At 38.1% G+C, this 13,073-nt stretch overlaps 1 protein-coding gene across 1 annotated transcript; it reads left to right on the forward strand.

Annotated features, from left to right (window-relative positions):
* The first annotated feature begins 798 nt into the window (after positions 1–798).
* Positions 799–6,248, forward strand: LOC133662584 (uncharacterized). Its single transcript, XM_062066699.1, has 5 exons — positions 799–896; positions 1,036–1,710; positions 1,774–1,878; positions 1,972–2,012; positions 6,132–6,248. Exons 1-5 carry the CDS (start codon positions 854–856, stop codon positions 6,246–6,248), a joined length of 981 nt encoding a protein of 326 aa, XP_061922683.1. The 5' UTR covers positions 799–853.
* Positions 6,249–13,073: the final 6,825 nt, after the last annotated feature.

Genomic DNA, 13,073 nt, shown 5'->3' on the forward strand with positions numbered 1-13,073 from the left:
AAAAAAGAGAGACAATAATTATTTATGTATTTAATATTTGTTTAATTACTTATGGTATATTTATTTATTTATTATTTACTTATTCACTGTTCTGTTACAAACAAAGAACAAAGACATAGGATAAGACTGCTAGGATATGAAAAGGGGTAAGAGTAAATAAGCTCTGCTTCTTCCTACTCCTTTTCGAACATGCTGTAATGAAACAACTCGAAATATGTGATGCATTAAATTCTAATTGTGTTGTATGCATCTTCAAAATAAACTGAACTGAACTGAACTTGTGCCAATTAAACATGCTTTCATTTAATTATTCTTTGTTCATTTGTATTTGGTACTATTTAATACAGTAAGTGTACTGTTAGATTTCACTATAATTCTAACCACTGACACATTAGTGTCGAAAACCACTCCAGTGAGTAAGTAACTATCGATTAACTGTGTGAAAACAAAAGTGCAGATTTATAGCACATACTGTCGGCTTCCTTTATATTGCAAAAGATGGTGTGCTCTGCAACCCAGTGGACACATGACACCATTGCAAATCCAAGGTTCATTTACAGATCAAAATAAATGCTAATGATTCAGCCATTTTTGCACACAATATACTGTAGTTACTATTACAGTAATTTGTTAGAGGTCTTTACTCGCTGCTCCTATTATGCTGTAGGTGTGTACGTGTGTTATAAACACTTGCAAATATCATTGCATGAACAAAACAGGATGTGATGAGGGAGATTGCTAAGACATTGAAGTTTACATTAGCGGAAACACCCACACATACTTCTGATTGGCCGATGAGTGAAGTCAGTATAGAGACCTCATAAAGCTGCTCCTTCATCATTAAGACAACAAAATGACGCTCCGTGTGGTCACTTGTCTCCTCCTGTGGACACTAGGTGAGGACCCCCCCCTCCATTACCTCCACTAAAGAGATTCCTGTGATGATTGCAGATAAAGTTTAGCTGGAAAGTTTTTGATTGGTGTCCTTACTAAACTGATAATGAGCATCTATAACTTTGTCTTGTCGTTTACTAGCTCATACAAAAGGTCAGAGGTCGTCGTCGTCGTACATGCACCATCTGCCGGTTCAGGCGGGCCAAAACGTGACTTTGGAGTGTTTAAACACAGGGCTCGACTTCGGAATGTTCTATTGGTACAAGCAAACGCCTGGGAAGAAACCAAAACTGCTGGCCAGCTCCTACACCCAAGGCCATAGTAACAAACTTCACGGCCAACCGGAGAAGCACTCCCGCCTTAGCCTGACAGTTCTCTCCGACAGGAGCTGCTTGAACATCACACATGCGCAAATGTCAGACTCTGGGACCTACTTCTGCATATTTAATTATTTGTCCATCAGTCAATTCCATGAGAGTATTTTAGTGGAGGTGAGAGCCTCCGCCTGGGACATCCCAGCATCAGTAAAGCAGCCAGCATCTAAGAGCATCCTCCATGGAGGTAATTTGACTCTAAGCTGCACCGTCCAAACCATGTCCTCCTGTGACGAGGAACACCAGGTTTACTGGCTACGGAACGAGCCCGGATCCGGCCCAGGGATCATTCACGCTTCAGAAGGGAGGAGGTCCAACGGCACCTGCTTTTACGAGGTACCGATGAGCGGACTGAACGACGCAGACGTGGGGACGTACTACTGTGCCGTGGCCATGTGTGGACACATCCTGTTTGGGAAGGGCACCACCGTGACCTTTGAACGTAAGGGACTCAGTTGGTGTGGCTGCTGAGTGCTTTACCTGCAAATAACACTTCCGTCTGCAGGTGACACGTTGCTGGTGTACATCTTAAGTGGAGCTTTGGCCTTCTCCGTCTTGGTGATTGTCATCTTGGCCTGTAACATAAAGAAGAAGACACAGGATCAGGCAGGTAAGGATGCGAGTTCAAGTCTGTGCCTCATTGCAAAGTGCATCATTTATGAAGTACATTCATTTTGAAAGAGGTTCTCTTTCCCCTAACTAGACCCACGACAACCATTACATGCTGCCTCGGCTCCAGAGGAGGTATATGTTTTGTGTCTCAGATGCCATTTATTTACTTTCTGTATTGATTTTTCCTTATGAATGTGGTTGGACAGCAGGGGTGTCCAAACTCCAAACGTTTTCCACTGAGGTCTACATGCAGTAAAATAGGGCTGCTTCATATTATTAAACTTTTGTTTGTTAATAAACATGCTGTAACCATCTGATGTAGGTCAAAATATGCCAAGTAGTTAATAGTAACTTTTACAGTCAAATAAGATATTTTAATCTACAATCGTTTTTTAATTCGTAATTCATCGTTTTGGTAATTTTCAAGTCATTAACGCCCAATTGACGAGAAATTAAAGGCCTATTGAAACCCACTACTACCGACCACGCAGTCTGATAGTTTATATATCAATGATGAAATCTTAACATTGCAACACATGCCAATACAGCCAGGTTAACTTATAAAGTGCAATTTTAAATTTCCCGCGAAACTTCCGGTTGGAAATCTCTATGTATGATGACGTATGCGTGTGACGTCACTGAGTGAACGGAAGTATTGGCACACAATTGTGTCCCAATACAAACAGCTCTGTTTTCATCGAAAAATTCCCCAGTATTCTGGACATCTGTGTTGGTGAATCTTTTGCAATTTGTTTAATGAACAATGAAGACTGCAAAGAAGAAAGCTGTAGCTGGGATCGGTGTATTAGCGGCGGACTACAGCAACACAACCAGGAGGACTTTGAGATGGATAGCAGACGCGCTAGTCGCCGACCTCACCTTGACTTCCTCCGTCTCCGGGCCGCCGACCGCATCTATGATCGGGTGAAGTCCTTCGTCGCGCCGTCGATAGCTGGAACGCAGGTGAGCACGGGTCGTGATGAGCAGATGAGGGCTGGCTGGCGTAGGTGGAGCGCTAATGTTTTTAGCATAGCTCTGTCGAGGTACCGTAGCTAAGTTAGCTTCAATGGCGTCGTTAGCAACAGCATTGTTAAGCTTCGCCAGGCTGGAAAGCATTAACTGTGTAGTTACATGTCCATGGTTTAATAGTATTGTTGATTTTCTGTCTATCCTTCCAGTCAGGGGTTTATTTCTTTTGTTTTTATCTGCATTTAAGCCCCATGCTATCACGTTAGCTCCGTAGCTAAAGAGCTTCACCGATGTATTGTCGTGGAGATAAAAGTCACAGTGAATGTCCATTTCGTGTTCTCGACTCTCATTTTCAAGAGGATATCGTATCCGAGGTGGTTTAAAATACAAATCTGTGATCCACAATAGAAAAAGGAGAAAGTGTGGAATCCAATGAACCCTTGTACCTAAGTTACGGTCAGAGCGAAAAAAGATACGTCCTGTACTGCACTCTAGTCCTTCACTCTCACGTTCCACATCCACAAATCTTTCATCCTCGCTCAAATTAATGAGGTAATTGTCGCTTTCTCGGTCCGAATCGCTCTCGCTGCATTGTAAACAATGGGGAAATGTGAGGAGCCCTTCAGCCTGTGACGTCACGCTACTTCCGGTACAGGCAAGGCTTTTTATCAGCGACCAAAACTTTATCGTCGATGTTCTCTACTAAATCCTTTCAGCAAAAATATGACAATATCGCGAAATGATGAAGTATGACACATAGAATAGATCTGCTATCCCCGTTTAAATTAAAAAAAATTCATTTCAGTAGGCCTTTAAAGCTATGTCTGTTGAATTTTTTAAAAGTCGTTTTATCCACAATTTGGACTAATAAATCATTCCTGATTATCTAAATACTATACAAAACAATATACAGGACAGGGATATTCAACTAAAATTTAGTTACTAAATGTTTTGGGGGCCGTAGTTCTCCCCTCACTATCACTCTTATTTTGTATATTCCGGAGAACCAGCGTCCTCTACAGTAGACATTTTATTTTGGTCTATTTATTTTGTCAGAGTTCCAGGAGAGATCTGCAGTCTCTTTTTTTAACTGACTTCACGGGCCACCAGTTGAAAAGCCCAAATGATGAAAAAGAGAAGATCTAAAACGGAACCTTGAGGAACACTACTATAAAGAAATTGAACAAATGACAACTGACTGCATCTGAAGTAAACACCTTAGTTACATAAATTACATTACGAAAAAAATGTGTAACTGCCAAAAAAAAGGGATGCATTGATGAATGCTCCAGATTTGTAAATCACAAGTTTGGACCCCAGTGTTCTAGTTGTTAGCAAGGCTAAATGTCAATGCAGGAATCTGCCAATGTGTTTACAGTGGTCCAGGTTCATCTATACAACATGAGCACTCCAGTGTATTTAGGAATTTGCTGCAAAAATGTTTGTCTCGCAAGATTTGAGTGTCATTCCCAGACCAGGTTTGACCCCCAGGCCGCCAGGTGAATAACACTGACATATTGGCCAACAGGACGTATGTTTTTCAAAGGGCAGTTTTGGTCCCCTGCACTTTTTACCATCCAAAATGCATGTTACTTTATTGAATGGAGCAGGCCTGGTCCTAACCAATCTGGCGCCCTAGGCAAGATTTTAGGTGGCGCCCCCCCACATCGGCAGTGAAGTGTATATACTCACAAGAAACTGAATAGCTTTGTCTTTGACCTTTTTTTTTACTTAAAGAAAGCAAATTAACATATTATATGAGAATGTTATGTTATGATTATCTTTAACCGAATCACAGCAGTGTTCAAATAAAAAAACAGCATTCCCTCTCATGTGATATTGCTTAATTAACATTAATGATGTGCACTTTAACAACTAGGCTTACAACTATACCTAATACATAAAGGGGTGGAAAAGTAATGTTGTAACAAATAATATTTCTATTAAATAGGCTTTACCTTGCATTTTAATTAGCGTGGGATTATTTTTTGTATTTAGAAATAATAGTACCAACTTTTTTTTTGTTTTTTCGCCAACATTGGCGTGGCGCCCCCTGGTGGACGGCGCCCTTAGCATTTGCCTATACGGCCTATGCCACGGAATGGAGACATTGATTGGCTCTGTGGCACTGCCATTTCTTGCTAGCAATCAAAGGTCAAACCGTTATTTAAAATATGAGCAAGTAAAAGAAAGACAAAACAAAAGAGGAGCCTAATTTATTCTCCACTTGAAGGTAGCTGTGTTGTTAAAATGAAATATTTGAATATACATTTTACAGGGGCTGTATGGCGTAGTGGGTAGAGCGGCCGTGCCAGAAACCTGAGGGTTGCAGGTTCGCTCTCCGCTTCTTGACATCCAAATTGCTGCCGTTGTGTCCTTGGGCAGGACACTTCACCCTTGCCCCCGGTGCCGCTGCACATTGGTGAATGAATGATGAATGAATGATAGGTGGTGGTCGGAGGGGCCGTAGGAGCAAACTGGCAGCCTCGCTTCTGTCAGTCTACCCCAGGGCAGCTGTGGCTACAAATGTAGCTTACCACCACCAGGTGTGAATGAATGATGAGTTCCCACTTCTCTGTGAGCCCTTTGAGTATTTAATAATTGAAAAGCGCGATATAAAATCTAATCCATTATTATTATTACATTTTAAAATATGTACACCTGGTTTTCTGTCAATCCTTAAATATTAAACTAAACCATACAATTTAGAAGAAAAAAAATATTTCCATCCATCCATTTTCTACCGCTTATTCCCTTCGGGGTCGCTGGTTAATTTTGTCCACAAAATAAATTATTGAACAGTTGTTTACTATGTAATAATACACTATTACTGCAAAACATGCATCTGATCGCAGGACCTAAGCCAGTAGTGTACATCTGATATCGACATTTTGTCTCTGCGTACATGCATTCCTACATATATAAATGCAGTTAATGCAAAGTTTGTCAAGCTAAATTGTCAATACATTAACAAATAATTCCCTATTTTTGAGTCGATTAAAGGCAACAGTAATTGTCGATGATACAACTCTAGATTTTGAAGAGTTTCTTATAGTTTGCGATTGTATTTTGATTGTTCCTCAATATCCAAAGCAAGGCATCTAGTTGTTTTCACCTTTTGTCTATTTCTATTTTAGTATGGCTTAAAATGTTATTTTAGTTAAAGAAAATCTGTATATGGCCCACAGACAGGGTTTTGGACATGCCTGTTGTACACCATGTCTATGCAAAAGATTATAAATATATCCAAATATTCCCATAATAATGATACATTTTTGCCAGGGTGATGAAGACACAAATCTCCAATACACTGATTTGAAAGCTGAAGAGGTAAGAAGGATAACCAGACAGAGGAACGACGTCCGTGCTGAGTGTGCGTACTCCGATATCATGCATTAGGCTTGTTGCTTTGTGTAACATTAGTGTCAAATAATATTGTGTGAGCCAGCAAATGGCACGGATAACATGTTCCACGTACCTGGACACAGTGGACAGTGAGTACATAAACATGGAAAGCGCGCTAAAGAACTCTCCCCAAACTCTGCCTCTGCTCATCATTCAGCACTGGAGGTACACAATCTGTCAATTCTCTTATATACTGTTGCTCTTTCATTCTAGACTTCTAGAGTGTTTGATTATCACATCACTCTAAATGTATAGACTATAAAGTTCACAAACAGAAAGAGGGATCCTAGTGGGCCAGGCCAATCTTTTCTTATCTCTAAACTAAAACTGGGGAAATGCGTAGAGTGTTCTGGACTTCAGTACAGTGTTGATCTCCTGAAGACATGATTTTATTTCACAATTCCTTGAGAGAGACAAATGCCTGGTTAGGCTTTGTGTATGTCATGTGTGCCTTCCTTGGGTGAAGCCAGCTTTACAGCTATGTTGTTATTATGCTGTTTGTTACTTACTGTATGTATGTTATGTTGCAGCTATTTAAAATAGTTTTGTCAATTTGTTCTGGCCTGTAATAAAGTGGCCCTTTGAAACATATCTTTGTCTTTGTGTGTTGTATGTAGACCACACTGCCTAGCAGAGTTCAGTGATGCAAATGCATGTCAAGTTGATCAACAGATTGTATTATTCTGCAGTGTAATAAAACAGTACTGAAATGAAGGCTAAAAGGGCATTAATGGGAGCCTTAAAAAAAAGAAGTAACTAGTTACTTTTCACAGTAACGCATTACTTTTTGGTGTTAGTAACGGAGCTACTTTTGAAATAAAGTAACTAGTAACTGTAACTAGTTACTGGTTTTCAGTAACTAACCCAACACACAAAAGAAAATCAGCCCAAAGTCAGTCTAGCTAAAAAAAAACACTTTAAAAACTGATTCGCAAAGTTTTACAGGACTTTTAGATAATGAAAAATAGAGAATGCCACATTTTGTCACTCAGAAAGGGAAACCCATAGATTATTTAAATGTATTCCACATAAAATTGAACATTTCAAGCCTTTATTTTGTTTGCATGAAAACACAAAATTCAGTGCATCATAAAATTGTGAATATTGTTTTCCTGAGCCTTATGGTTTCTTCGTCTGTGTAAGTATAGGCACTGTAAACAATTCACGGGGTAACCAACAAAAGGTCCTTGTTGAAGAAGTTGGCTGCACACAGCACGTGTGCAAGCATATGCATAGGAAGTTGAGTGAAAAGGATAAGTGTGAAAAGTACACCATGAAAGGGTCTTCAAGCAAAAGCTAATGAAACATTTGAGGGGGCTTCAGGAGTGAGTGGACTGCGACTGGAGTTAGTGCATCTAGAGCAGACCTGGGCATTCTACGGCCCGCGGGCCACATCCGGCCCTTTGTGCGTCCCTGTCCGGCCCGCATGAGGCCAATTATAAATTACAAAATAAATATCTATGTCGAGTGTGCAATACAAAGGTGCTGCTTTTGTTTTGAAAAGCGTTATTTGTGTTACTTCCGTGTGGACGTATGCGCGTGTGTGAGGGAATGTGAACAGCGGCAATCACAAATTACAAAATAAAGTTTAAAAAACATCTATGTCATGCGTGCAATACAACTGTGCTGCTTTTATTTTGAAAAGTGTTATGTATGGGTGTATGTCAGGGTGTAACCTGTGAGTGAAGGTGCACAGCGACAAGTGATGAGACGCTAAAAAGAGAAAAGTTGATGACGAATGCCGTGTTTCCAACAAGACATGGACTGCCAAGTATTTATTTACAGAAATTAAAGGTAAAGCCGTGTGCTTAATTTGTGGTACACAGGTTGCTGTGTTTAAAGAATATCATTTGAATCGCCACTACACGACGAAGCACGAGGAAAAATAGCGGAATCTGTCTGATGAAGCGCGCGCAAGGGAGGCTGATGCGTTTGCGGAATTGGTCTGATGAAGCGCGCGCAAGGGAGGCTGATGCGTTGATGGTAAAACTGCAAACCCAACAAGGACTTTTTGCCAAATTTCACACCCCCAGAGATGCAGCCATCAGGACAAATTTCGTCATTTCTCACAAAAAGTTTTTCGCTGGCTTTGGATGAGATCTGTAATGTACGTGGCACCGCCCAGCTGCTCATCTTCTTACATGGGATAACTACAGACTTTCAAATCACGGAGGAGCTGGCAGCCATGCAGTCAATTAAAGAGACAACCACAGGTAATGACTTGTTCACATACGTAAATGTGTGTTTGGACATGTTAGGACTGAAATGGGACAAACTGGCAGGTGTAACAATCCAATCCAATCCACTTTATTTATATAGCACATTTAAACAACAAAATGTTTCCAAAGTGCTGCACAACAATATTAAAAACAATATTCAAATATTATCCGCAGCTCCACCAATGACTGAATAAAAACAAAAAATAATTACATATAAAACCAATATAAAAGAAATATGATTATGAACGATTTTTAACAACAGATGGTTGTCCAAATCTGACGGGGAAAAATGTTGGATAATGCAGGATAAAGTGACAGAAATTAACCCTGTGCAGAGATGGACATTTTACCATCCATTTTTGCATTGTACAATACATCAGGAAGTGTTGTGTAAGACAGTGTTAAAAATAAAACCATCAAAAGCAATCTGCTTTTGTATAAAGTTAAGTTAGGTTAAATCAAATTATTATTATTAATCTTACGGTATATCAAAAATAATATTGAGCAAAATTTAATTGAAATATTGTCGGTGTGGCCCTCCAGCAGTGCTCGGGTTGCTTATGCGGCCCCCGCTAAAAATTAATTGCCCACCCCTGATCTAGAGCCTCTGTAACCACAGGTTGATTTAGTGCTACAAACATTGCAATCTTCGTTTCAAGCCACTCCTGAACCACAAAAAATTTCAGAACCGTCTTACCTTGGCTGTAGAGACAAAGAATTGGACGGTTGCTCTGTGGTCCAACGTCTGCTTTTCAGATTAAGTTCAGTGTGACTTTTCCAAGGTCTTTGATGATTTGGACTGCAATGTCAGCTGCTGGTGTTGGTCCACTTTCTTTTCTGAGGTTCACATGCAGTTATCGCAGCCATCGACCATAACAATTCTTCTGCTGACAAATTTTAGGAGATGCTGACAATGCCAAAGGTACCAAAATATGCAGGATTCAAAGACCGTTTTGTTACTGTGCTTAATTGACCTGCAAACTCACATGACCTGAACTCTTGAGTGTTTCTTAAACATAGCTGTTTCTCAGTTATGGTCCATATGGGCCGCAGCAGTACTAAGTTTTAAAACACGTTTCCACCACCTGTGGCAGTAATGACAATATCAAACAAACAAAAGAAGTCTGGAACTAAAGTAATAGAGGTTAAAAAGTGCAAAAACTGTGACTGTGGTGAAGCTGTATTTTCATTTGTACTTTATTTTTATTGACAGTTTAAGAAACCTGTATTACTTAAAAAATAGATTTTTGGGAGGGTACTGTATAATTGAATGTACATTTATTTTTAATCAGTTTTTCTGAGTCCATTCTTAATCAGTATATTTGATAAGTATTTATTTTTGTAATCAATCTTTTGGGATTTAACACATGCTTTCACATCATTTGACAAGGTTTATCCTGTTGAACTGTAAGTAGGTTAGATATAATTATTGGATACGGATCATATTTAGAGTAAGATTACTAATTCAGTGTTATGAGTGGGCCACATGGTCAAAAAGGTAATCTCTGACAGGGGTCTCCAACCCATCATTAGTTGTAAAAATGTGATGCATTATTATGTACAGCTAGAGTATCTAACAACTGGCATGCTGAAAAAGTGTTTTACTTTTGAATGCCTCTTTTACATGAACAATGACTACTAATTCACATATTAGTATAGTAACTGGCAATTGGTCGTCAAATTAGTTCGATAGCTGGTCAAAAAGTCGGTGAACGGCATTATTTTAATGTCTTCATGTAAAAGAACATACATATGTACTGGAGCATATCCATAAAATTAGGCTTTAATTACTGGTTGTATGCATTTTTATACTGCAAATACTGGTTTATCATGTTTTTTAAAGTTTCCACTTCAGTTTGGTATCAAATTTTTATTTATATTTAATTTAAATCGTCGCGATCGCAAGTCAAAAAGAAGTCTATTTACAACCAGTTTAACAAGAGTCGAAAGATTCGACTGGCACAAAGTTATTACAAACTGAACATATAACCAGGCAAAATATATTTGTTTACACAATTGGGGAATTTCCTGTCATTTACTTTAAAAGTGTGTGTAATTCTTGATCTTTAGGAGTATGCAAAAATAATTTACCAATCATAGTAAATACCTGTATTTATCATCAATTAAGATTTTTTTTAAATGTTCTAACCCTTTTCGTATGCTGAACTCTACAGGTGTTAAAATATCATTGAGTTGGGATTGATAGAATAAATACGACCGTTGTGCGGCTTTTTGTAAAACCAAATGTAATAACAGCATAATAGCTTTTAACAAATGTAATTGTGTTAGACTTGTATAGCGCTTTTCTACCTTTTTAAGGAACTCAAAGCACTTTGACACTATTTCCACATTCACCTTTTGCAAATTACTGAATCTTCCTTAATTCTGAAGGCAGGAAAGCGAATTAGGTATCAACTAGTTTATCTGAATAAGCCGATCACAGGCATTATTTTATGCATCTTAATATGTATCTTACCTACTAGAGATATGGACTGTGTGTGCAATGAGGTACCAACACCAATAAAAGGCAGAACACTTAATATTTACATAAAAATTTTAGGTTTTTTTTAACAAAACAGGTGTTAGTCTGATCGGCAGTGTCAGTAAAATATGTGATATTAAACATTTCAAAGCATTAATGTTTTCAGGTCGTAGCGTGAGTTGAAACGCTTACTGAAACACAAGATGCATAGAAACAACTGTGTTTTAAGTATGAATACAAAACATGACTTGTGCACAATTTGTTCATGTTCTGACAAAACAAACTGTATTTTTTTGTTTGGGTTGCTATAAGCTATGAAAATAAATGTTACAAAAATTTGTAGAAATTAATAGGGTTGTCAAAAGTATCTATACTTCCATACCAAGTCAATACAAAATATATCAATACCTGCTTTTATAGGTATCATTAGCATTGTATACTGTACAACTTTTTCCTTGTCGAGCTGTGTAATTTTCACTGAGTTAGCACCAAAGAACGTCTGCAGTATTAAAATAAATGATCCAGTGCTTCCATTAATGTACTTATTTGTGGAACCTTGTCAAGGATGTAGATATTTTTTTTACCCTTGCTCATAAATTATAATGGAACTGTTGCAGTGTAACTGTAGGTGTGGCATAACTCAGCTTGACAGCACACCTCATACATGCCTGGTTTGCCAAATAATTAACTGCGGCAGAAGTGATCTGTGATGCACTTTGACCACTTTCTTGCTATATTTATATTATATTCAGATGTGTATCATTTGGTAATTAAAAACAAGCGGTCACAAAAGTAAATGCCACACAGGGAGTGCAGAGATCCGCCAATACAAGCCCAGAGGGAGTGTGCATTACCGCAGCGACTATTATCAGTTCTGTACGTGCTAAGAAAACACAGCATTGAGACATTCTTTCGTTGTTTGAACACCACTCGTGTACTTATTTCACCAAGTAAACACAGTTTGGCCTAAAGGCCATTTTCTGAACACTTTAACGTTTTATGTGTTTGTGGAATATTACAGAAATGAAATTAACAAAAATGGAAAAATAAGGACAAGAGTAGAACAATGAGAAAAGACTGAAATGTTTGAGCTTATTAGCCCATTTCATGAAAAAATTACACATCATGTTACCACTATGTTGAAAGTATATTAAGAAAAGTATTGTTTATGTAGTTGAAGGATCCACACCACTGTTCTTTATCGAACATAAAGTAGTTGGCTGTTATTTATGAGCATATGTATGAGCACATTATGGCTTATTTTAATACACTGGGCTCAATTTGCTGTTCTTTGAATGTATACCTCTTGGCAACTGGTAAAGAGAGTTAAATTCTGTGCAAAAAGATGTTGAAGCGCAGCGGTGGTATGCACTTGACAGTTTGAAACAGCCCTCATTAAAGTGGCATGTTCAGTTTGTTTATTGTGGTATCAAATAAGCTCAATATTTTTTTTGTGGTATTAAATAAGCCTAACGATCAGCATTCACTACTGAAATTCTGGTTACGCGACAACCCCTAAAAATGCAAACATTTCAGAAGCCTGATATTTCAGTTTAAAATTTCCTTTTTTAAATTGAACTTCTGTAATATTAAAAAAAAAAAAATCTAAAAGTGAATTACTGTACAAGTTTATCAGAAACAATCAATCTTGCAAAAATGGCTTGATATATTGAACTCTAATGAAAGTTCGGCTTCCACTTCCAAACAGATTTGTGCGATATACACACACACAATACAAATTCAGCCGACGATAACGATTTTAATACTGTACAGCAAATTTCGCAGGTGTCATTATTACTGGAGGACAAGGAATAGTTAACATGGCATACTAAGCCATGTTAACCACTTTAGGACAAACACCAACAATTATGATACTTAGTATCAGTGTATGGTCGACACTAGTGATTAGATCTTTTTTTTTTTTTAACAAAATCGCTCTGTTTACAAACAAGAAATAAGTCAGAGGGGTTAAAGGATTCAAGGAACATGGTCAAACCATCACACATTTAAAAAGGGCAAAAAAAAAAAAAACATTTCAAACAGAGGCAAAAATATTTTATGTTATTTTGCAGTTATTTACTTTGCTCAAAACTAATTTAAGTAAATAATTTAAGTATT

Source organism: Entelurus aequoreus, linkage group LG12, assembly GCF_033978785.1.
Source record: "Entelurus aequoreus isolate RoL-2023_Sb linkage group LG12, RoL_Eaeq_v1.1, whole genome shotgun sequence".
Lineage (NCBI taxonomy): Eukaryota > Metazoa > Chordata > Actinopteri > Syngnathiformes > Syngnathidae > Entelurus > Entelurus aequoreus.